The 25,671-nt window shown below is 31.1% G+C and overlaps 2 protein-coding genes and 1 long non-coding RNA gene across 28 annotated transcripts; 1 reads left to right on the top strand and 2 right to left on the bottom strand.

Moving 5' to 3' along the window:
* Positions 1-913: 913 nt before the first annotated feature.
* On the top strand, positions 914-8,416 carry LOC11437992 (protein NUCLEAR FUSION DEFECTIVE 4). Its single transcript, XM_003628940.4, has 3 exons — positions 914-1,453; positions 5,823-6,754; positions 7,456-8,416. Exons 1-3 carry the CDS (start codon positions 1,022-1,024, stop codon positions 7,934-7,936), a joined length of 1,845 nt encoding a protein of 614 aa, XP_003628988.1. The 5' UTR covers positions 914-1,021; the 3' UTR covers positions 7,937-8,416.
* Positions 8,417-9,113: 697 nt separating this feature from the next.
* LOC11444289 (uncharacterized) lies at positions 9,114-10,926 on the bottom strand. Its single transcript, XM_003628938.3, has one exon. The coding sequence runs from the start codon at positions 10,727-10,729 to the stop codon at positions 9,251-9,253; it is 1,479 nt and encodes a 492-aa protein (XP_003628986.2). The 5' UTR covers positions 10,730-10,926; the 3' UTR covers positions 9,114-9,250.
* Positions 10,927-11,762: 836 nt separating this feature from the next.
* On the bottom strand, positions 11,763-17,719 carry LOC11444819 (uncharacterized). 26 transcript variants are annotated; one of them, XR_005643581.1, is made up of 14 exons: positions 17,603-17,719; positions 16,983-17,029; positions 16,476-16,539; positions 15,589-15,711; positions 15,405-15,509; positions 15,019-15,082; positions 14,329-14,408; positions 14,033-14,222; positions 13,728-13,874; positions 13,033-13,233; positions 12,749-12,809; positions 12,494-12,640; positions 12,268-12,333; positions 11,763-12,178 (listed from the first exon to the last, which is right to left on the bottom strand). It is a non-coding gene; the product is annotated as an uncharacterized lncRNA (long non-coding RNA). The 26 variants fall into 26 exon arrangements; XR_005643572.1 differs by adding an exon at positions 14,509-14,657 and having other exon boundaries at positions 12,494-13,233; XR_005643573.1 differs by adding an exon at positions 14,509-14,610 and having other exon boundaries at positions 12,494-13,233.
* Between the last annotated feature and the right edge of the window lie 7,952 nt (positions 17,720-25,671).

Here is a 25,671-nt window from a genome sequence, read left to right as displayed (position 1 = left end):
ATGTTAGAGGAGTGTATGATGTTACTTCATGATATTACTATGCAAGTTCATATTCCAGACCAGTTGCATTTACAACTTTGATTTCGGTGGGGGATACATAGTACGTGATGTGTTTTAGATGCTCACGAGCCATTAGCCTCGCAGCTTTACTACAATTTCAGACTTAATTTGACACAAAGATGTTTCCTTGAAGGTGTTTATATTTGTGTGGAGACTTCTTCGAAGGCAAAATATGTTAATTTTTCTTTAGGTTACTATAGTTGGTGGTTTTCCCCTTTTGTTTGTTTGAGCATTGAGTGATTATGCTTTTTTATTTATTTTCGAACTCGGTTTGTTTTTGTTGTAAACCTGGGTGCTTTCCTCTAGCACACCTTGTGCAAGTTGGTTATCCTTTTTGGTGTTAATATATTTCATTTTTGTTTGTTAAAAAAATTATTTTTTAAATTTATTGAATTATTGATGTATTAGATATATGATTTGTTTTTATAATAGGGATAAAAGAAAGTATTTTTTTTTTTTTTTAAAAAAAATAAATGGAATAACAATATCATTATAAACTCTGACACACAAGTGTAGATACTGAATTCCCTCAACAAAGAAAAAAAAAATGGAGATACTGAAGTTTGAACTCTGTTCATAATGTTCGACTTAACAATTTCGATATTTTTACTTTTCGAGTTACAATGTATGGACATGATAAGAGAAAATATGTTATTAGCTTGAAAATTGATCTTTGTAATTCATTTATTCTTTAAAAAAAAAATTTAATTTTTTTTGTGACAATTTCATTTAATATTTTATTTGTAAAAAAAAAACAAACTCTAAAACGACGCCACGATGTTTCCTGTCCGTAATTTAGCCTCATAAGAAGATGACAGAGGCATGATGACACAATTGATGGAAAAAAGCGAAACGACATAAACACATCACACTTCAACAATTTTTTGAATAAAACAAAAAAAAAAATGATATTCACTAACAAAAAATATATATAAATACACAACAGAAACAACTCATAGAAATGAGGCCAAGAAACAACAACAACAATAACAGATTCAATTTCAACCTAAATTCCAACAATCTCGAAGAATCACCAAAATCACGTCGAAGAATCACTTTTCTAAATAATCGCGTTTCACTTTTAATGGCGGGACAATCACGGAAATGGATGATCCTTGTCGTTACAATATGGATTCAAGCATTTACAGGGACGAATTTCGATTTTTCGCAATATTCGTCGTCGTTGAAATCTGCTCTTGAAATCTCGCAGGTTCAGCTGAATTATTTGGCTACTGCGAATGATATGGGGAAGATTTTTGGTTGGTCTTCTGGTTTAGCGCTTATGCATCTTCCTGTTTCGGTTGTTATGTTCATTGCTGCGTTTATGGGGTTTCTTGGTTATGGTGTTCAATGGCTTCTCATTAATCATTTCATTTCTTTGCCTTATTTTCTGGTAATTTCTTTTCTTTCCTTTTTTGCATTATTGATTAATTTTTCTTAATTATTATTATTCAATATACTTAGCTTTATTAACTCTTAATTATGGATTAGAATCATTATTAGTGATGATCATCATCAACAACCTGGATTACTACATTTTCAAATTATTATTTTACTATAATTTTAAGAGTAAATTACATTTCCCTCCCCTCAAAGATACTTGAATTACACTCCTCTCCTCTCCTCTTTTATGTTAAAATATACACTCCTCTCCCTTGAAAAGTAAATTTGATACTCATCTCTCTTGTGAGATGCTTGAATTTCAACCCCCTCCCTTAATAATTAAATATACACTACACTTTAATCTATTTTAACATAAATAAATATTTTTATAATATATACTAATTTTGAATCACGATTTAAAAACATAAATTCGTTTTTTTATAATTTAAATGTCAATTATAATTAAATTTATAATTTGGAGTATAAAATTCACATTTAAATAAGCATTACTTAATTGACTTTAGTTATTTTTCACATATTTTAATTTTATTTTAGGTTGTTTTATATTTTATAATAGGGTTTAAAACTACAAGTTAATGAAATTGTGAATAAAAAATAGCGAAAAATAGGTATTCAAATTTTGATTATATTTAAATGAACCTCTAATACTTCTCTCAAAAAAAAAAAGAATCTCTAATACTATTTTTTTCAAAGTGTGTTAGACTATTTTTATTTTTGCTAGATTATTAGAAGTAAAAAAAAAGTTATTGAGGGAGTAAAGTGTAGATTTTAATATAAGAGGGGAGAGGAATGTAATTCAAGCTTCTCTCAAGGGAGGGGAGTGAAATATTTTTTAAAATGTTTTAAATAAGAGGGGAGGGAAGTGTATATTTTAACATAAGAGGAGAAGGAAGTGTAATTCAAGCATCTTTAAAAGGAGGAAAGTATAATTTATTCTAATTTTAAATAGAAAAGATATGACGTGTTCATAAAATCTAGTTCAACTGACAATTTCAAAATTGTTAGTTGAATAATTTAACTCGGGTTCAAACTATTTGTCCAAATAAACTCAGATTTAAACTCAAAACATCTAGCATGTATGGTTACATGAGGTCTAGTTATATGAGGAGTTTGTTTCATGAAAAACCGGCCACTTTCCATGTAGTTTTTTTTGTTGGGTGTGTTGATCTACCAAAAAATTAGTTTGAATTAAAGTGGATTTTAGGTGAAGAATATTTTTCCTTTCGAAAAGAAGGTGGTGAAGTTGTTCCGTGAATTTAGCTCAGTTGACAATGTTAATTCGTAATATATGTAAGATTGTGATTCGAATCCCGAACACCACAAAAAAAAAACTTTGAAGAAGTTTATTTTTTCTCTGAAAAATAGTGTTATTTTTAATATAGAACAAAAGTTTTGGCTCTAAAAAAAGAATTTTGGCAAGAGTGATCGGTGGAGAAGTGTTTAATCTTGGAATTTGAAAATAATTCAAAAGTTTAATACAAATGGTGCACAAATAAATAAAGAGTAAAATACACTCCCCTCCTCAAAAAATACTAATATTACACTCCCCTCCCCTCTTGTTTGAAAATGCACACACCCCTCCCTTGCTAAATAAAAGGTAATAAAATTTGATCCAATTTTAGACTTTCTGTTAACTTTTCTTAACTTCCGTTAAAACAATTGTCAAACCATGTTTTTTTTATTTCTTTTCGATCCTTTTCCTTCTGTTGCTGCTGCTGCTTGGAACATGGATTGACTGCAAATATGCAATTACACTTGAAAAAAGAAACACCGCTGCCTAATTTCTTCCTAATTTTGTCGATAGGAAACATGACAGAACCGGTAACAGAACATCACCGACACTCTCGTATGCTTGAAGAAGTATGGAGAAGGGTAAGAAAGAATTAGGTAGACGGTAAGTTATGGTTGGCTTTATACCTTTTAGTGAAGAATTTAAGGTTTGGTAGTTGGTGTACTCAAGAGATCAATTCAAATATTATTGATGAAGATGGAAATTAGTAATAGAAATTCAAGCAAATAGACCTGTATAATTTAGGGTTCCAATCTGCCATTTATCCCTTCACGTCAGATAAATTTGAGGCACAGCACGTGAGAGAGTATAATATTCTTAGGTAAGTGACGGAAACTGTTTAAGACTTAACGGAAAAAGTTAAAAAATGATGAAAATGTAACATTTTGTAAATATCGAAGGAGGGGAGCGTGTGTTTGAAACTATGAGGAATGGGGAGTGTAATATCACCATCTCTCGATGGAGGGAGGGGTAATTTTCTCATAAATAAATTACTATGTACCATAAAAACAAAATTACTATTACTAGAAAGTAGAAAATACATTTTTCCTAGTCTGCTTTCCCTTTCTCTCTATCACAAATATTTATTAAATAATTGTTTTTTCTTTTTAAGAGGTTGATTAAAAAACTGTTGGCAATTTAAAATATACGCAAAGTTTAGAAAAAATAAAAACTGATTTTTTTTGGAAAATGAAATGGACTTGCTGGCGTCAAGTTTACATTGTTTTTAAGGATTACCTAACCTCTCGTAATATTTTGGCGGTTGTGTTTGTTGTTTGGTTTTGATGGCTTTCACTTATTCCTTGTACTATATTCTTGTGGTCAAGTTCCAAAATGGCGGTTTTCTTTTCTTTACTTATTTAAAAAAGCAGCCATATTTTAACAATAAAATCTAACTCAATTTACAATGTCGATATTATTATACTTGATGGTTGACAATTTTACCTGGATTCGAATCCGAGATCTTATAATGATGCTTGTCAAAAATACTATTCAGATGAACAACTCATTTGGTTGAGCTAGAAGATTAAAGGAGTTATAAAATACTATTCAGATGAACAACTCATTTGATTGAGCTAGAAGATTAAAGGAGTTATAAAAGAGAAAATATTAACATAATCAAAAATACTATCAAATGAACAACTCATTTGGTTGAGCTAGAAGATTAAAGGAGTTATAAAAGAGAAAATATTAACATAACAATTAACATACTTAACATTTATTCAAAAAAATTAACATACTTAACATTTACCTTTAAAAAAATACTACCATTAAAAAAAGAAAAATGTTAAAGAGTATAAAAGATTAATATAAAAATATTGCATTGAAAAATGGTAAAAAAGTGACGAGTTTAACTTTTTAAAAGTTAAAATATTGTTGAATCCAATGCAAACATATTACTTTTATTGCATATGTTGGTGAATCCTAAGAGCACTTGTTAACATAACCTTTAAAAAAAGTATAAATCATTGCTATTTTTATAAGGGAATATTTTCAATATAACATTTTCTTTTATAATTCCTTATTTCCTTAACCGGTACCTGAGAAAATATTTTTGAATCAAATACAAACATGCTATTTTTGCTGCATATGCCGGTGGATCCTAAAAGCACTTGTTAGCTTAACTCTTAAAAAATCATAAAGTTATTATATTTAATATTTTCAATCTAATATTTATTTTTATAATTCTTTAATCAGTGCTCGTGACACTCATAGTGCTGACATTTCCCTTTTTATAATAGTAATCAACTTATCAACCTAAGTGTATACTGGTTATTTATTCTTGGATCTATATTCCTTAATTAATCATTAGTGGTAAATTAAATATATTTCCTTTTTATTATAATATATGGAATGGTGATTACGTGTCTCCTAAGTGTATTTTCCGCTGATTTTGTAGATATTGAAAAATACTGAACCCTACCCATTTTGAAAAGTGGATCCTGTCATTTTCATTGCAGACCTTTGAGATCAGATCAATGTGTTGCAAAAGTGGAAAACTAATAAGCTCAACTGTAGCTTTCAGATCAATGTGTTGAATTTTACTTGGTTTTTCTTTGAAAATAAAATATTTACTATTATTATTTATCTTATATAAGCTAGAAGCTTTTACATGGCATATGTTTGCCTTCAATTTCTCGCGTTTCAATGCGCTTTTTGCCGCATAATCTGTGAAGCTACAATTCAGCGCTTTTGGATTGTTGCACTGTGTCACCAAAATTTCACAACCGCTGAACCAAACATACACATATAGAAAGTTATCTCATATAGTCTTTACCTACAAACTATAAAGAACTGGACATGCAATGTACTAGATTTGATTCACAATAGACACTTTGTTGATTTCCCTGAAAATATATGCTGTATATATTCGATAAAAGTTCTTTAGCTGAGAGGAATACATTAAAACAATGAGATATTCAGTGATTTTGTAATTATATCTGGTCAGTGGTAACCGCTAACCGGTAGCTAAGCCAAGACTGGTTAACTTTTAGATATCCATGAATTGTAATATGCTGATAATTATCAAACCAAGACTGATTTACTTGCTATGAATTCTTATTGGCAGGTGTTCCTTCTGAGTCTTTTAAGTGGCTGCAGCATATGCTGGTTCAACACAGTATGTTTTATTCTCTGCATTAGGAATTTTCCAGTTAACCGAACACTTGCATTGTCGCTCACTGTGAGTTTCAATGGTGTCAGTGCGGCCCTTTACACCCTTGCTGCAAATTCAATAGATCCATCACCTGACTCGTTGTATCTTCTTTTGAATGCTCTTGTTCCTCTTTTTGTTTGCATTGCAGCGACCATTCCAATTCTTCGCCAACCACCTTTAGACCCTCTCCCTCCTGATGCAGTTAACCGGGACTCGCTAGTATTTCTAATCTTGAACTTCTTAGCCATCTTCACTGGCCTTTATCTCCTTTTGTTTGGCTCATCTGCTTCCTCCATGGCTTCAGCCCGGCTCCACTTTGGTGGAACTGTTCTTCTCCTCATCCTCCCATTGTTTATTCCTGGCATCGTATATGCTCGGGCTTGGGCTCAGCGTACCATCCATTCCAGCTTCCAGGTAGAAGGATCCAGCATTATTCTTATTCATGATGATGATCTTGAGCTGCATAAAGAACTACTTAGCCGCCACAATAGTAGTATTGTTGGCAATGGAGATGGTTACAGCCTGCTAAGTGACAACGGATCCATGTTTTCAAGTCAGAAGGAAAGTGATAGTGATGTGTGTTGTGATAGGATGATTGGCCAGGATCACTTGACAATGCTAGGAGAAGAGCACTCGGCTGCGGTGATTGTCCGCAGATTAGACTTTTGGCTATACTACATCACATACTTCTGTGGAGGTACGATTGGTCTTGTCTATAGCAATAATCTGGGACAGATTGCTCAATCTCTCGGTCTGAAATCAAGTACTTCTTCCCTTGTTACTCTCTATGCATCCTTTTCGTTTTTCGGCCGCTTGCTTTCAGCTGGACCAGATTATGTTCGTAGGTAAGTATCCTGAAGTCCTTTAAATTGTTTCTTTGTACTAGATGAGTCGTTTGAGTTTTTTGTCCCACATAGGTCCTTTAAGTTCCATTCCATATGCACCACTATCCTTTTTCATACATTCTGTTATAAAAACACACGCGTTTGGTATGTTACTGACGTGACAAACAGGAACAGAGTTGGCCACTTATCCTACGTGCACCTCTCTCCCATCTGGTTCAAGTATCTCTTGTCCATTTTAGAACTATATTAAATGGTTTGAGGCAAATATTGTGCGAGAGAGAAGAGGAATAGATTGCATAGCCTAAGAGGTATTCATTGCCCCACGGGTAAAAATCCCATGGGAAGAGTAATACAAGCACTTCTTCCCTTCTTCTCTCTTGAGCAATATTTACCCCAAATAGTTCAACGTAATTCTAAAATGGGCAAGAGTAACACACAGGAGATAACAGAGGGGTGCACGTAGGATAAGTGGCCAAACTTGTACATGTCATGCCAGTAACATAACATTAACATAAGTATTTTTGTGACAGAATGTGTGAAAAAGGATAACGGTGTACGTAATGAGACTTAAAGGATAACAGTATAATTAAACGACTTAAAGAGACGTACATTTTATTTCCTCTTGCCTTTGTCTTGAATTAGAAATGATTTATGTAATTAAAATTGTAGCACTTATGATTAAACTATCTTTGGCATTGCAGTAAGTTCTACTTTGCAAGAACTGGTTGGCTCTCCATTGCACTTATACCAACACCAATTGCGTTCTTCTTGCTTGCCGCATCAGACAGTTCTCTGGCACTGCATACTGGAACTGCACTAATTGGGTTGAGTTCTGGTTTCATATTTGCTGCTGCTGTTTCAGTTACATCTGAACTGTTTGGACCCAATAGTGTAGGTGTCAATCACAACATTCTCATAACAAATATCCCAATTGGTTCACTTCTCTATGGTTTTCTTGCTGCACTAGTGTATGATGCCCATGCACACTCAACACCGGGAAACTTGACAACGTCGGACTCAGTAGTTTGCATGGGAAGGCAATGCTACTTCTGGACATTTATCTGGTGGGGATGCACATCTGTCGTGGGACTAGGTTCTAGTACGCTGTTATTCCTAAGAACCAAATATGCGTATGAACATTTTGAGAACCACCGTATTTCAACGCAAGTTATTGTGCCTTAACTTTTGTTGTTGATGAGACATGATGATCACCTGTACAGGCGTCGAGAGGCAGAGTAAAAAGCTAGAGTGATTTTTAAAGAATGCATGTATTGTAGTGTTATATCGTATATAGGAAGAGTTAGATATCGAGAGGCGACGAGGATAAGGATTTTGCATTACTTTTTTACAGTGCACAAAATAAATGAAAAAAAGAAGATAAAGAAAAGTAGTTTTAGACGTTGAGAAAATATGCAGCAATAATACAGAATGACGCGTGGTCCTTCCGGAAGTTTTGCAGCCATGATTTGGTTCGATTAAGCAAATTACTTCTGTGCTTGGAACAGAGTTTTATGCTTTAGCCTTGTTTGAGGCATGCTGGATCCAATGATGCTGCCATCTTATGATTTTGTGTATATTTCAGAAAGATATTTTTCAACAAGGCTAAACATGAAATTTTAAAGATCTCCAAAGAATATGGGGAACAATTACCCATTTACCTTATATTTTCTTTTTCTTCTGTTATCTAGCCCTGTCAAATAGACATTTTTTCTTTCGATCATCTTTCGGTTGTTAATACGATAGATAAGGATCCCTACTACAAAAAATACTACATTCTTGATCATGAAATATCGATTGCCTTTGCGTGAAAGTACGATACTCCAAATTCGGAAGTCTAAGAGTTTTATCAAACTCTCTTGGTGAAAAAAAATGTGAATAAAAGATACCGCTGAATTGAATTCAGTCCACAAATCTAAGAAATAGGGAGAATTCTTGCTCTCTCTAAATATCTCTCTCAATTCTAAAATCCAAAATTTGAACAGATGTTCCTTCATATTAAGTAAGACTCCTATATTAAAATATTAAAAATTAATTGTTGATTACATTTAAAATTAATTGTTGATTATATATTGAATTGATTTATCCAAAAGATTTCACTTCAATTGATTTTGGTTATTCATGAGGTACTAGGATTCCCACGAATTGCAAAAGAAAAATCAAACTTCATTAGCTCAATTCTGTAATTTAGGAACCTTCCCCCTACCCCCAAAAAATGGTGAAAACAGAGCATACAAGTTTCATTTGACTTTATGAATTTGAAAGATGCTATTTTTACTTCTTTTTTTGCTCATGTGTTCCATGTTCTGTTGAGATAATTTATTTATTCTTTTTACTTATCACTTGCAAAGGTTGAGGCATATATAGATTCATAATGGCATTCTTAGAATCCTTACAGAGATGAACCACTAAAATGGCCTTCAGATTTCATCATCTTTATTATGTACTGAAAAAAATGAAAATAATGAAAGAAATAAAAGTGTATTTCTAGTCTAAGCCTCAAGGGTAGATACAAAATGTAGAATCTTTTATACATAGAAATAACCTCTCATATGCTAATGCCATCTTTTTTGCTGTGAACATTGAGGCAGCATACTCGCGGCAAGCTTTTCCTCTCCTTGCTAGCCTCTGTGGTCCATCTTTTACCACTGCTTGAAGTGCCTCCAATAGGGACTCTACATTAGGAGAGAACATGTAACCATACTCATCATCAACCAAAAGAGTACCTTTAATGCTTGGAAACCTTGATGCCAAAAGAGGCTTCCCACTCATCATAGCCTCCATCAAAGTAAGATCAAGCCCTTGTGGCCTAAGTGTTGGATTGACGAAAATGTCAATAGCATTATAAAATGCTTTCAACATGGAAGGACTCATTGATCCTAGAACAAGAACTTGGTTTCCTAAATCCTTGTACCTGTTCCCCCATGGTCCAGAACCAGCAATAATCAAATAAACATTAGGGTGTTTTGTTATTAGCTTTGAATACGCTTCATGAAGCAAAGGATGACCTTTGTCTTTAACTAATCTCCCTGCTACACCAAGTACTAAACTTGCATTGCTTGGAATCCCAATTTTGGTTCTAAATTTCCTTCCCAATTCAGCATCTTCTCCAAACTCATCCTCATCAACCCCATTAACAATCACATGCACTCTTCTTGTAGGAATTTGATAGAAATCTCTTAGCATCTCACCACAGCTATCACTAATAGCAACATGATGAGCATAACTCTTAAAGAATCTTATCTCATTCAGAACCTTAGGAACAATTCCCTGCAAGCTATTGTTGAAAAGAGGTGAAATAGGTTCATCAGGTCTTCTAGCTAAATCCTGAAAAATACTTGATTGCAAACTCTCAAGTGCTATTCCATGCCAAGACACTACAAGATTTGAAAGATTCCTAGCTACATAATGAGGAAGTGCAACACTTTCTGAATGAATAACATCAAATGGTTCTTTCTTGTTCTCTTCCTGATATTGTTCCAATGCTTTATTGTATCTCCACTTGTCAGATTCACCTTCATGAAAATGGATAAAAGGGTAACCTTGTTGAGTTTTGATCGAAGTTTTTTCGTCTTGGGGTGATGTAAAAATATGAACTTTATGGCCTCTTTGAGCTAAAGCAGTGTGAAGGGTGTAAGCATGGCGTTCCATGCCACCTGGGGTGGTACCAATAGGCCATTTTCTAGAGAAAACAGCAATTTTGAGTGGTGAAAGTGGTTTTTTTTGTTGAAAAAATGAGAGCTTGTTCCATGCAAATTCAGCTAAAGTAAGATCACCTGACCAAGTTTTGGATTGGTGAGATGTAAAGGTGGTGCAAATAGAAGATGTGGTGGGGGTGTGGAGAAGAAAAAGAGCTGGTATTGTGAAGAGAACAATGAATAAAAGGGTTGTGAAGAAATAAAAATTTGAAGGGGAGTTTGGTTTCTTGGATTTATTGTTTAAGGCCATTTCTTCTTGGTGTTCTAAAGATGTGTGCATATAGAGGTTTCTTGTTTTGATTTTTCTTGTGATTTGAGTTGTGTGTTGAAGTTGAAATTGAATGTTAAGGGGAAATGGTGAAGACTATGTGAAGTTTTGGAGAGGTAGGTACACAAACACTGAAGCAAAGTGCGTTTGGGTTGGAATCTCTTATGAAAGTGCATTTTTAACGCCTGTTTTTGAGCAAAAGTGGACTTTATATGCTTTGAGACTTATTTAACATGCACACAACTGTTTTAGGTGTTTCCCTATGCCTGCATGTAGACTTGTAATCAGAATAGTTTATTTAAAATCCTGAATTGCTGGTTAAGTTTTCTTCAGCTTTTGTTAGAAAATAAAACTTGACAATTACAGCATTTTGTACCTTTCGAAATTTAATACTTCAACCTGTCCTAGCAAGGTTGTTATTTACCGTTGACATTCATTTTAATTATTTTGGACCTTTCATATGCATTTGATGCAAACAACTCGTGCTTGAGTCAAGGAAATTGTGTTTGTTCTAATTATTATGCATTGACCCTCCTCAGTTTATATGCTTGAATAACATTGCAAATCAATTTGCATATTATAAATGACCCACCTCAATTAGTTTATTCCTACCTAATTATGTATGTATTACTGTATTGGTCCAAACTAGCACGTCTGCAGTTTTTTATTTCATTTAAAACAAATGGTGCATATTACCTAATATTAACTTTTATCTATGTATACACACACAAGACTAGTGGTGCCGGCTGAACATATTTTAAGACTTCAAAATTATATTTTAAATAAGATCTTTTAATAATAAAAGTGTTCTTTTTTAAGAAGAGATATAACAGTATTCTTAAAAGGAAAAAAAAATTACTTGTTGCATTGAGTCAATGAATAATAAAAGTTTTATAATAACACGAATAATAGTGAATAAATTCTTTTTCAGACCAAAACTAGTTACAAACATGTGCTTCGCACGAGTTGAATTACGTATTTTTCAAAAAAATTAGCTCTAAAGGAGAGATGTTCAAATTACAGATATTTGTGAATGAAGGTCACATAATCCGAATATTTGTGATGCATGGTCTAAGACATGGCATAAAAGATAGCATAACAATTATTGTCATTGCGTACATAATGTACTACAACAGAAATATAGATGTTGTCATGTAGTGTACAACCAATTTAAGGTTGGTTACCAAAAAAGGGTTGGATTACTAAATCCAAACCACATTCAAAACATTGTCATCGAAATATTATACAAAATATACATGCCAGCGTACAATTTCCAAAAGTTTAGAACTTTTCTTCAAGCAAGATCATTTCTAAGGACCAACTCCACAAACAACACTGTAGGAGTAACACCTAAATCGAATAACAGCTTGTCGCCCTCTTGTAGGTGATTGTCCCTAACAAATTGGAACCAACCAGCCGGTCTTGCAAATGCCAGTTCATGGACACTTGTATCTCATCTCCCTATTCATACGTCTTTGCATATTAGATTAAGTATGAAGACTAAAATTGAACATCGACTAATCAGAATCATTTAAGGCTTGAGTAATTACCTATTTATCCAAGATCAAGAACTCAATATGCCCAACATTGCTACTAATGAGAAAGGGTCTTTAGTGCTGAAATATCACAAATCACAAAACGGTTTCAAAAGAAACATAAAACCAAGTTGCTTAAGTTTTCATTTTTTTATGTTTGTTGGAAAGTTATTTCCGAATAGCACTCATGTCAAATATGCAATAACCAATATTTTTCAAGCATAAAGACTTTAATTCATACCTCATTATATGGCGCAATTACAGTTCTGTATGACATAATTATAGCGGAAATGGCAGGATATCGGCCGCCATTTACCATAACAGAAAATTTAAAATCTGCCACCACAACCCGCCATAGTGTCGTTGCGGCTGATATTTGATAACACTACTAAGAAAGTAACACCTAGATTTCAGGTTTGATTATGAGAAAATTCATTCATATACCTAATTGCATATGCACATAAATTATTTTTTTTGCTCTAGGGAAGTAACTAACTTTAAATTTATGTGCAGAGATGCATTTTCAGAATTTGATGCAGAAATTGTGGCCAATTTGACTGATAAGCAAATGATGTCTATTAGTTCAGAATATAGCATTGACATAAGAAAAGTTAGAGGAGTTGTTGATAATGCTAACAAATATATGTGTCGGTGTCGGTGTAGTGTTGGTGTCGAACACCAACGCGTGTGAAGTGTTGGACACGGAGACACACCTAATCTCTTAGGTGACTTTGCGTCATTAGTCAATTTAGAAAAGGTTTAGAGATTGCTGCAACTCACCTTCTTGGAGGATTTGCCTGATAATATCTAGGATTGAGCAGCCAACTGATCAATAACCTGAAAAATGCACTTTTCCCCAACTCAGTGCAATTTTGCAAGTAAAAAATTGCGAAATCTCATCGTCTAACTCTCTATGAATCTCGTGTAAATGAAGGGAAATTTGATGGCTTAAAGCGAATTTGAAATTCGAGCCTTTTAAGTCTGTTGACAAAGAAATATAAAAATTAAGAACAGTAAATGTGTAACTTTATTTAAGGAAATATTCATTGCCCATATTTAGTAATCAAATATTCATTCATCATCATTAAAAAAATATTGATTCATCAGTTTGTGAGAGTCTATCTCTCCATTTAACTACTAATTGAGTTCGACGCAAAAATGTTTAAAAAATTCGACTTATGAAAATATATTTAAAACGAAAAATATTCAGAGGCCTACAAATTTTGGGGTGCCTAAAGCCCTTGCTCTAGTGCCAGTGTCCTTGGACCGGATCTAAACCCATATTATTTAGTTTTCTTTCATGATGCATGAATTCAAGATCTTGATTTTGGTGGTGGCCAGGTTTGAACCCCGGACCTTACGCATTTTATGCACAGCATCTCTAAAAATCAATATGAAATTCCAACCAATTAGTTAGAAGCACAAATTAGTTAGAAGCACACTGTACAGATTGCATACATCCATGAATATTTTACCTATATTTTGATTTCTACTCTTTGTTCCTGAAATTTGTTTCAGATTGCTGAAAGGCAAAGTTCTAAGATCAGCATCAGCATTTTCAATAGACAGGTAAAATCCACATTTTCATCTGTTGGTTTTCCATCTGCTGCATCCACACATTCCTATAGTTTGTTTTCCATTGGAGAGAACAAAGATTAGAAGACATGGATCCAATTCACAAAATAAAAAGAAAAATGAATTAATACGAATGGTAATGGAATTATTCATTGCAAGTTGGAGTGAGAAGATATCAGGGTTCAAGGTCTTTATGCAAACCTACCAGGACACATTCTCTAGGTGCTACGGGTGCTGTCATTTATCACTCAAGAGATGCATCACCCTTGACTGCCAAGACAACATAGTAATATGGTATATGCCATATTTTTTGTACCTTGTTACTGATGAGGAAATCACCTTTCGGCCGAGAAGAATTTGGTTCTTGGGGATGGCATATTCTGATTGTTTTGACGCTGTTCAAAGATCATCCATCAATACATAAAACATTTTCAAAATGTAAGAAACTGCAAGAATGTGAAATTCAGATAATTAAACAGAAGGTGTAGAGAGTAAATCCACCTCTCGACTATGGCAAATATTTTCTGAAGATTTTGATGGGAATGATCGTCAGGTAAATTCTCTGCCACAACAGTCCGAGACTGCAAGAAAAAACAAAGTAATTTGCATTATTTATGCTACAATTAGAAGAAATTTAGTAATAATCCATAGGAACCAAAACAAACTATCACGTTGCTTTACCATTAATTCAATAGCCTCATATCAGAACTTGCAATACACATAGCAAGTAAAAATATCTTTGGATATTGGTAACTCAGATGAAGACTATAAGTGCTATCCACACTATATTGTAAAGCAAGTTGCAAAGAGAGCAAGCAAAAGTTACAAATCTGTCACAAGTGATAGCTAATGAAGCATTAATAAAAAAGACACACCAATCTGTCAAAAGAAACTGTTACAACAATTTAACATTTGAATGAAATCAAGTTCACTTCTTATCTTTGAAATCAAGAGTGAAATCACAATAGCATACATCCCAAAAAAACCATTGTCCGCAATAAAAAAAATAAACAATTTTAAAGCATGGCAACAAACAACAGGAACATAGTTTTTGGTATGTCACATGTAATTTTGAACTTTGTAAACTTGGTTAAAGTTGTAATTGAAATAGCCTTAACTACATTGCATGAAAGCACAAAAGTGGGAGAGAGGTTTGAGATGTTGAAGAGAGATTCTCTTAAGGAAGTTCACCTTGTTGTGTCAAGAGAAATCTTAATTCTCATATGCCAAGTCAATCCTGAGCCATGAGATGGTCCTATAAATATATTTTGTTTTAATCGTTAATAAATTTTTTGAATGCATAAACCATTGAATAAGATAGATAGTTATTTATTATAAAATAAATTATCCTTTCCTAATTATTGGATAAAAATATGATTCGTAAATGAACATGATGGTCACAACTCAAAAATCTGCTCTCTAACTTATACCAGCAAATTCTAGAGGGAAACTAAGAAGATATTTAGATCACTATTTTATATCACTTATACCAAAAAAATATGCATAATTCCTCATAAAAATTTATTTTGATTCATTCAATCATAAGTCATCATTAATAAGAAGTAAGAAAAGCTTACTTGTTTACCAACAGCAAGGGAAGAGAGACTGCGTTCAGCAAATTTGTCAATAATGGAAATAGCTCTCCTTCTCACATCTTCTCTAATGCTGCACAATTCAATAATCTAAAAGGAAATTCAAAAAATTATTGTCATGTGAAACAATAGATGCCAAATATGACTGGTGAAAGGTCTATTTGTTTACCTCCTCCGGTGCTCCCTTGCTTACTCGGTGCCAATTACCGTCAGTGTCTATGTATGTTAAGGAGCTACGCTTGTCCACTGGATTAAAGGGAAGGAAATGCACCTCTGTTAGAACTTCTCTAGCCTGCACCAAGCAGCATAAAAAGTTTTTCACTATCATTATATAAATATAAATATAATATTAACATATATATATATATATATATATATATATATATTCAAATCATATCTGATCACTTAGACAACATGAATGAGTTTATAAACATAGGTCTATGGTGCTTGCTTACTTGGTCTAAAAAGTCCATACACGCATTCACAATTAGAGGGAGCATTTTTTTTTTTTTGAAGGAACAATTAGAGGGAGCATGAAAATTAAAGTATCACAATTTTGATTAGAATCATGAATCAAAGAGGAATTTGGAAGCGCATTTCAACCGATTCGAAAAAATAACACTACCAGGAGATCAAAACAGGGACTCAACTCTCACAATTAGAATTTAGAGACCAAACTAATACAATTGTGATCTATAAGGAACAAAAGGAGCAATCAAGCATAAACAACAATCCATTCTTAATAATTTTGAAATGACAATTTTAGACATAGTATTAGTACTAACCTTTCACTATCATAGACTCATTCTAAAGGAAAATTAGCATTCTGTTTAACATATAACCATGTTCACCCCAACTCATACTATCTCAATACAGTATAGATGCTACAATCTATATACTATTACTATACATTCATGATCTCTAGGTGGCATATTTGTAAACATATGCACCTAGCTGTCCCAATTTGTCAAATGTTTCTTTAATTAAAATTTCAAAAGCTTCATAGAAAATGATATACAAAAACAATAATCAGCAAGAGTTTGAGATACTACTGACCTGTTATAACTTGTCAAACATCTGCTTGAAGTACAATGACCCATTATAGTGAAAAAACTTGATCCTTCAATGGAAAAAGAACAAAATCAAATGAAAAATGCTTTCTTAGTGGATGAAATTGTATGACCATCAGCAAAATATTCTCCCATAGCATGTTTTCTGATTCATCTATCACCTCATAAATGTCATCAAATTAATCACTTTTCATAATTGTTGAATGAAATGATTTGAATTGCTTGAGAGAAATTACTCTCAGCCAAGTTATATATAACCAAGTGATTGCAATCAAAAGGCTGAAAATATTCAATTGTGAGAGTTTTCTGTAATGATGATTGTGATGTCTCTTACAAGGCTTCAATTACATTAACAACAAAATCAGAGTGCCCATGGATAAAGATAAACAATTGAATATTCAATGATAATTTCTCTAACATTAATCATCAAAAGTTGAATAGCACCCAACAAAGTTGATAATTTCTCTTACAACAATTGCTTAATTTCTCTTACATTAATAACTTTTGGAGTTGTGGTTCCTGTCATGAAATAGCACCCATCTACATCATCAATTGTTGAGACATCAAATGAGAAAGCAACCAAATTTTGTGTATCATTGGGAGAATTTTTTGTATCATAACCATTCCATAATCAAAGAACTTTTTGTAGCATGTGCAGAAATTATTCAGAGACACAAAGACCAGGTAAAATCAAACAGACAAAAAAATATAGCAACACACCAACTTCCCACAATCCACATGCATGCATGAAAAAAGGTATCAAACAAAAACTCAAAAACAGACATAAAACATGCAAACAACAAAACAAAACAATAAACATCTCATAACCTCAAACAACAAAGACAAAACAACAGCCCAAAACAAAAACATCCAACAACAACTAAACCTAAAAATCTCCAACCAGAATCAACCAAACACAAACCAAAACACCAAAATCAAAACCTTCAAATAATAAGAAAAACTTCCTGAAAACATGCAACCTCAGTTGATCAAAAATGAAATCAAGAAAATTCAACCCTCTAAAATTCAATACAACAACCCAATAGGAGAAGAAAACAAAGAAACAGAGACAAACTCAATTGATCAGTTGTTTGTTTTCAGAAGAAAAATTACCTGAGGATAATAATTGATAGCAATTGATCAGCTGGGGTAATTGATAGCAATCAGAGAAGAAGAAGAACATAAACAAACAACCCACATGCTCTGTGTTCCCTTTTCTATCTTCTCCATATATATAAGGGAAAGACTTCCAATTACCAATTGACGAAAATACCCCTATAAGGGCAAAAAAGTAAAAAAAAATGGACATGGATTGTCCTATATAGTTTAGTAGATGTTCGGATACTATAATTTTTTAGTCAACTCATATTATCATCAAAGAAATTTAGACTATGACTCTGTTTGGTAAAAATAACGGATAGCTGATAAGTTAGCTGATAGCTTTTAGCTGATAAGCTAGCTGATAGCTTTTAGCTGATAAGCTAACTAAAGTGTTTGGTAAAAATAGCGGTTCAACTAGCTGATAAATGTAAAATGACATAAATGGTATTCTTAATTCATAATAAAAATTATATCATTAATTTAAGTATTTATAATTTTGTAAACTAATTTTTCTTTAAAAAAATACTTTAAATTTATTAATTTAATATATCCTATGTATTATAAATTAAATTAAATTTTATTCACTAAAATTTTATCTTATATTTATTATCATTTAAGTGTTTATCTAGTATGTATAGCTCCATATAGCCACTTATCGTATTCTCTTCTATTGAATTTGACATTGAACACATCATTCACAACTTGTTTACAATTTAATTCAAAAATAACATCTGCAAGTCCAAAAGCTATTGTCCAATATAGAGATTGTAGTAGATCCAACTCTCACATTTTGTGGCTTGAAGATTCATATGTATCCAATCCGTTTTAGCCACAAAATATTTGTGGATTTCTTTTAGGCTTGTTTGGTTGATTTACACTATGCATGCATGATTTGAAAGCTTTAAAATTTGGTCTATTCCCCACATTTTTCTTCTAATATTGAAATTAACGCACCCACGTGACGCAACGTTTGCTTAATAATACAGCTGAAAATTTGTCACGCTTTCAGTCTCGAATTTTGCTTACAACTTTGAGTAAACAATAGCTACATGCTAATGCAACATCACTTGATTTATAAATCACATGGAAATACTTCAAAATGAAGAATAAAAAAAATACTTCACATGGAAATGCAATATCACTTGATTTGCATACAACATACGACTTCACATTCACATTTGATTTCTATGCTTAAAATGAGGTTATGAGTAGAAGAGATCCTATTTTATAAATCGGTTTTATAAGAGTTGAATTAGACTCAATTTAAAATTTTAAGATGGTAGTAAAGTTTATATAAAATCCACTAAATCATATTTCTCCATCAAGTCTCCTAATATTTGAGCAATCACATCACTCTCCCAATATCATGCCTTGGACGTGATAGAGGAAATGTGTTAAGAAATCTATATCAAATGAAATTTTTAAGGCTAAAATATAGTTTTAGTCCCTGCAAATATGTCTCGTTTTGGTTTCCAGGGACTATTTTCAAAAACAAAAAATTTTGCAGGGACCTTTTTAAAAAACAAAATATTTTGCAGGGACCAAAAACTACAAAATGGGTTCAGTCATCATATACCACGTATGCAAATCATCACAAAAATGGGGTCAGGGACTATTTTCAAAAACAAAAAATTTTGCAAGGACCAAAAACAATTTTTTTTTACAGGAACTAAAACCATATTTTAGCCAATTTTTAAGCCCAAATTTAACCCAATTGATCCAAACTAATTTGAGGATGGTCGTTTCACTGATTCCTCTAACATATCTTAACCCTAAACCACTGCCACATGGGAGCAAAGCTTGCCAAGTAACTGTTTACCACCTTTTTAGTATAAGTATCTTCCAATCAATTAAATGTTAGAATTCAACTGTCAATGATTTGAATGTACCATGAATAACAACATATTTCACAACCTAAACTGTTCCCATAATTGATAGAAAGGGGGCTACTCTCATGTCATGTCTAAGAACAATGTAATGGAATGACCTAATTACAAACAATATATTATTAATTTAGAAATCTAATTACAATTGTTTTTCGGCTAAAGTGCACTTCTTCCCCCCTAACTTTCAAAAACTTATAATTTTAGCCTCCTAAGTACAAAAACTACAATTTTAACCCTCTAAGATTTAGCCATTTTGCATCTTTGGTCCTTTTGGTCAATTTTGACCAAGTCAATGCATGTGTGGCATGCCACGTATGTAAATAATGAATTTAAAAAATAAAAAATATCTCATAATCATTTTATAAATTAAAAAAGATATTAAAAATTAAAAAACAGAAAATATATTAAAAATTAAAAAATTCAGAAAAAATAAAAAATAAATCCCAAAACAATATGTGGGATTTTTCTGATTTTTAATATCTTTTATAATTTCTGATTTAATATCTTTTTATTGGTATATTATAAAAAACACGTGTGATATATGGGATACTTATTCAGTAAGTTTTTAAAAGCAGTAATTATTCAACCTTTTCATATAAGTCAAGTTTTTAAATTCTGTAAAATTAATACTAGAAAATTTAAAAATTGGCTGAAATGTACACAATTTTGATTATGTACTAGAAAAAAACACGTAAGCAGTAATTGTTAAACCTTTTCATATAAGTCAGGTTTTTAAAGGCTGTACAATTATACCGTGCAAAATAAATAAAAGTTTTCTGAAATGTACACAATTTTGATTAAGGCAGAAAATAGTTTACGAAGAAAACGGAAAACTTGCCTAAAATTAAAAATTAATATTTTTTTCTGATTTTTTTTAATTTTTAATATCTTTTTTAATTTATTAAATTTATAAAATGATTATGAAGCATTTTTTATTTTTTTAATTCATTATTTACACATGTGGCATGCCACACATGCGTTGACTTGGTCAAAATTGAACAAAAGGACCAAAGATGCAAAGGGGCTAAATCTTAGGGGGTTAAAATTGTAATTTTTGTACTTAGCGAGCCAAAATTGCAAGTTTTTAAAAGTTAAGGGTGGAAAAATGCACTTTAGCCTTGTTTTTATGTTTGAAGATCTATTTAAACATTTTAAAAGAGTTTGAAGATCTAATTACAATTGTTTTTATGTATGACATGAGACATTAACTGCATATGTGACACTCCATGTGTATGACACATACGTGGCACATCATATGGGCCATTTAGCCCAAAATTAGCGACTATTTGTTGGAAATTTAAACAATAAACCAAAATCACAAATATAATCATATGACATAATATTATTATAATACAATAAATTGTGTACTTTGTATGATCGAATGATCGACGAATTCATTTGAGGCAATTGATGATCTAAGTTAGGTGTGAGAGATATTCTATCTTTCACCGTTGACTCCAATCTTATATTTCTTACCATGTGTGTTGCAATCTAATGTGATTATCCGAGTATATATTTCATCAATTCAGGAAGAGACCTCTAAACGAACTTACATAAAAGAACATCTCGATACATCACAAGTTGTTTACAATTATGACTCAATACAACATTATGTTTGTGTAACGCTTGAGTTTAACGAGGGCATGGAGTGTTCGCCGGTGCATAAGGCATGACAAATGAGCGACAATTTCTACACGAATCGAATCACATCGGAATTAGATGGATCCTGAGACTGTGCAGGTATGCGACTGCAAGGTTGAAAGAAGACTTATAAAAATTGTTTGATACTACCTATACCAACAAGATACATCTTCTTTTCGATAGCTCAATTCATAATAACTTCATAGTTAAATGTGTTTGACTTGAAATATTATTTGGATAGGTGACATTATGAGAAGTTTCCCATAAAACGTGAGTGAAAACAAAACACGTTAAAAAGACTCATGTTGATTTGTGGGATCAATCGACAATACTTAAATCGTCTGCACACACACAAATGGTCGTCTGCACATTGAGTTAACGTACCACATCATGGCTTAGGCTATGGTAGGAGACCTGTATAGGTCTCTTACCGTGAGAGAGCTTGTTCTTTTTTTTTTTTTTTCCTTTTCAAAATGGATATGGACCTTAGGATGTAGTTTATTTAATTGGATGATAGTGATTTACAGCTGTGGTGACCTGATTAAATTAATATTGTTGAAAAATATTATAGAATTGATGGTATCATTTACAAAGGGTGATTTAATCATTGAACCAAATTATTATTGAAAAATGCAGGATTCTCATTTATGGCGGTTTAGTTTTTATCATTAAAGGGACTAAAACATGTAATTTTTTTTTAGATCTAAAAACAATATTCAATATATTTATCGAGACTAAAAACTTATTTAACTCTTGTTGTCTATTGACCATTCGATTAATAATATTCAATTACTTTTAAAAAAAAAAATTCATAATATTCAATCTATAGTAAAAACGTGAATATATTTTCAACTTCCTCATTATATGAAGTCGTTATATTTCTCTAAAGAAAAAAATGAAGTCATTATATTAATGACGTTGAATAGCAACGATGTTGTAATCATTACAGATCTGGTGAGAAAATAATTTTTTTATTTAAGAGGATATTCCAAGATTGCCCTGCACTTAAATGAATAATCTATATCTATATTCTATATAATATAAATTTAGGACCCATTTCATAGACTTTTATGGAAATGAATTACTATTGTTTTGGTGTTGCCACATGTCCCTTTCTTTTTTACAAATGCTCTCACCATATTGATCCTCACAAAATGCTCTCACCACAATCATCCTCACATATTTGTATTTAATGTTCATGTATAAAAGGAAATTCTACAATATCAAATTCTATCACTTGAATTTATATTAGAAATCAAACATTTCGAATTCAAAAAGTACAAATTTGAATCAAATAATTTTTTTTTTAATAATCAAATAGTTTAAATTAAAATTATTCCAAAAAAGATAGTTTGAATTAAAATATTTGAATTCATAGATTAAAATAAAACAATTGATTGAATAATTCAAATTTGTTTTTTTTATTAATAATAACGCATAATAGTGTTTATTCAAAAAAAAAAAAAACATCAAATAATGTTAGACATTTCTTACTTTTTATTTTCGTTTACAATATCAAATTCTATACTTGAATTTATATTAGAAATCAGACATTTCGAATTCAAAAAGTACAAATTTGAATCAAATAATTTTTTTTTAATAATCAAATAGTTTAAATTAAAATTCTTTCAAAAAAGATAGTTTGAATTAAAATATTTGAATTCAAAGATTAAAATAAAACAATTGATTGAATTATTCAAATTTGTTTTTTATTAATAATAACACATAATAGTGTTTATTAAAAAAAAAAACACCAAATAATGCTAAGGCATTATAAATCTGTCAAGCTTGCTCATGACATGTGGCACTATGAAGTAAACCAAGCATTTTCATGAATTTGACATTTAATGCTATTAATTTTATTTGTATTTGAGTTTTATAAAATTATTCTAATTTGATGTGTTGCTATTCATGGAATATTAAATATATAATATATCTTAACAATTATTTTAATTGAATTTTTTCTTTTCACACACATATACACACGAATCTATTTATATCCAAATTATTTTGTGTTTGAAATTAAAAGTAACAAAATCAAATGATACACTTCATTGTATTTTGTATTTTCGTTCTTAAAAAATAGCATATGTTGTATTTTCGTTAAAAAAATAAAGAAGTTCATATGTTGTAATATTATTAAAAAATTGGGTCAAACTTAAATATCACTATAATCTGAAAACAATAATAAAAATAAACTATTAATAAAAATTATTTTTTTTAATAAAATATTTAGTGAGAAAATATTCACTATTATCACTGGCCAAAATTTTAATTGTTTATGCTTGGATCATTACATATATTATAATAATAAAAAAACACATAATCATAAGAAAAAAAATGACTCTATTTTAAATGATTATGTTACATATATATGTCAAAATCACCTCTAACTTAGCATAGGAGATTTCCTAAAAAAAAAAACTTAGAATAGGAGACTTTTTTATGATACGCTTTTAATGGCTATTAAAACAATTTATGGACATTAAAATTGATTCATGACCAAATAATTTTGTAAATGAATACCCTGCATAGAACAATTGTTTTTTAGGAATGTTAAAAAAATAATGGTTATTATACCAAATTACGGTGTGAAACAAGTCTATAAATTAGAAATATGGATTGACATAATTTCACATCGCAATTCACAACTTTTATCCCCCGTTTTTTATTCTTTGTTCTTCTTCTTCTTTTTTAACTTTGATATCAATGCTCCAAGATTTATATTTCCTTTATGTTGTGACTTTGATGAATCAAATGTTCAGACAAAGATTGTTTAGTTTTTTTATTCTTTTTTCTTCATATTTTTTTTCGTTGATATCAATGTTCCAAGAGTAATATTTCCTTCATGCTGCGATTTTGACGAATCAAATGTTCACATAAAAAGTAGTTTCTTCGTCTCTCCTATAAAAAAATTATTCATCTCTCCTTTATTTTTTTCATGTGACTTATTTTATTCTTCCTTATGCTTTTATGACATTGTTATGCTTTTTTGTTTTCGTTATTATTCTATTTAAATTTATGAATGGTTTATAAATGAATGCTATAGTTTTTTTTTTTTTTTTTTTTTTTACTTTTGTGGTTCCTATGCATACAGGGTATTGAATCAAGAAATCACGAACAAGCACAAAAAATAAGAATATGGAGATATTATTTTATAGATGAAACCGATTATATGATGGTTGAGTTCAAGACAACATATTCTTCACACGAGGGCCTAGGGGAAAAAAAGATGACATTATGACAAACTTTGAGATTCCAAAGAAATTAGTCGTTCTTAGAAAAGAATCTAGATAAATTTTTTACTATGATGAGTCACTCTTTTATGTCTCTTATACAAAGAAGGATTGTGTAGTTTTTTGGTATGATTTATATGTAATCGAACTGAAAAATGAAACAAAGGAGTATTATATTGATGAAATTAGTTAATAAATTACTTATCATTTTAATGCTTTTTACTATTAGTTCATAATGGAGTTTATCATTTTCTGCATATTTAAAGTCAGTTTAGTCGAAATCAAAAATAAACATCATGAACACACACTATCAAATGCCAACACCCAAGTTTCACCAACAATCTCATGTCCTATTTTCTTCAGTAAATTGTATATTCGTTTATAATTTGTTATGATTTTATTTCAATAATTTCTTTAAAAAAAAAAAATTTCATTATGTAGTTGACAAAGAAAGCTATGACCAGTTGTTTATTGGACGGTAATCAATAGCAATATTTTTTTGTTGTTGAGGGAAGTAATAATCTTGATTAACATTTAATTTATCCATCACAACACCTACACTATATATATATATATATATATATGTTTTTAGTCATTTTCACAAAAGAGTAGATAAAACTCTTTTTCGAGAAAAAATTAAGAATGCCATGAAATAAACCTTTGACCAAATAATTAAGGAGTTTATATTTTCATGTTTATAAATCATGAAAATTCTAGACATTATTATTTTTTAATTAAGACAAATATCTCTAAGGATCAACAATATTTTGGATGTAATTAATTTGATACAAATTTTTTAAATAAGTGATCACATTGTAATATTTGAAAGGATAATACTTAAGTGTGCGAAGATAAGTGTCGCACAATCCATGCGAATGATGTGTAGCATTAAGGACCGTCCGATATCTTTCTTTCTCATTCATTATTTGAGCCAAAATGACAAAACTAATCCTTGAAATAAGCCGTGGGTGCCATATTGTTACCACCGCTCACCATTCAATATGCAAATTTTGCCCTTCCACTGATTGAAAACAAAACAAACAGATTGCAGAAAGGCTACAAGTGGTGGCAGTCTAGCAGCCATCCAAAGGTTATCAAAAAATGAGTCCTTACTACCAATTCCATAATAGAAATATTATATTTTGACCATTTTTTTTAATGAAATTTAACCTTAAATAATGAGTTTGCACGTTAAGCTACTTATTCGTGTACTATGTGCGAAAAAAATCTTCGCACCATTTAGCACTACTCTATTTGAAATAAACGTTGTAATATTTTGAATGAAATTAATTTGGTACAAACGTTCTAAATAGGCTAT

This window comes from Medicago truncatula, chromosome 8 (assembly GCF_003473485.1).
Source record: "Medicago truncatula cultivar Jemalong A17 chromosome 8, MtrunA17r5.0-ANR, whole genome shotgun sequence".
NCBI classification, from domain to species: Eukaryota; Viridiplantae; Streptophyta; class Magnoliopsida; order Fabales; family Fabaceae; genus Medicago; species Medicago truncatula.
The sequence above is the reverse complement of the archived record's forward strand: the minus strand, read 5'-3'. Positions and strand labels throughout refer to the sequence as shown.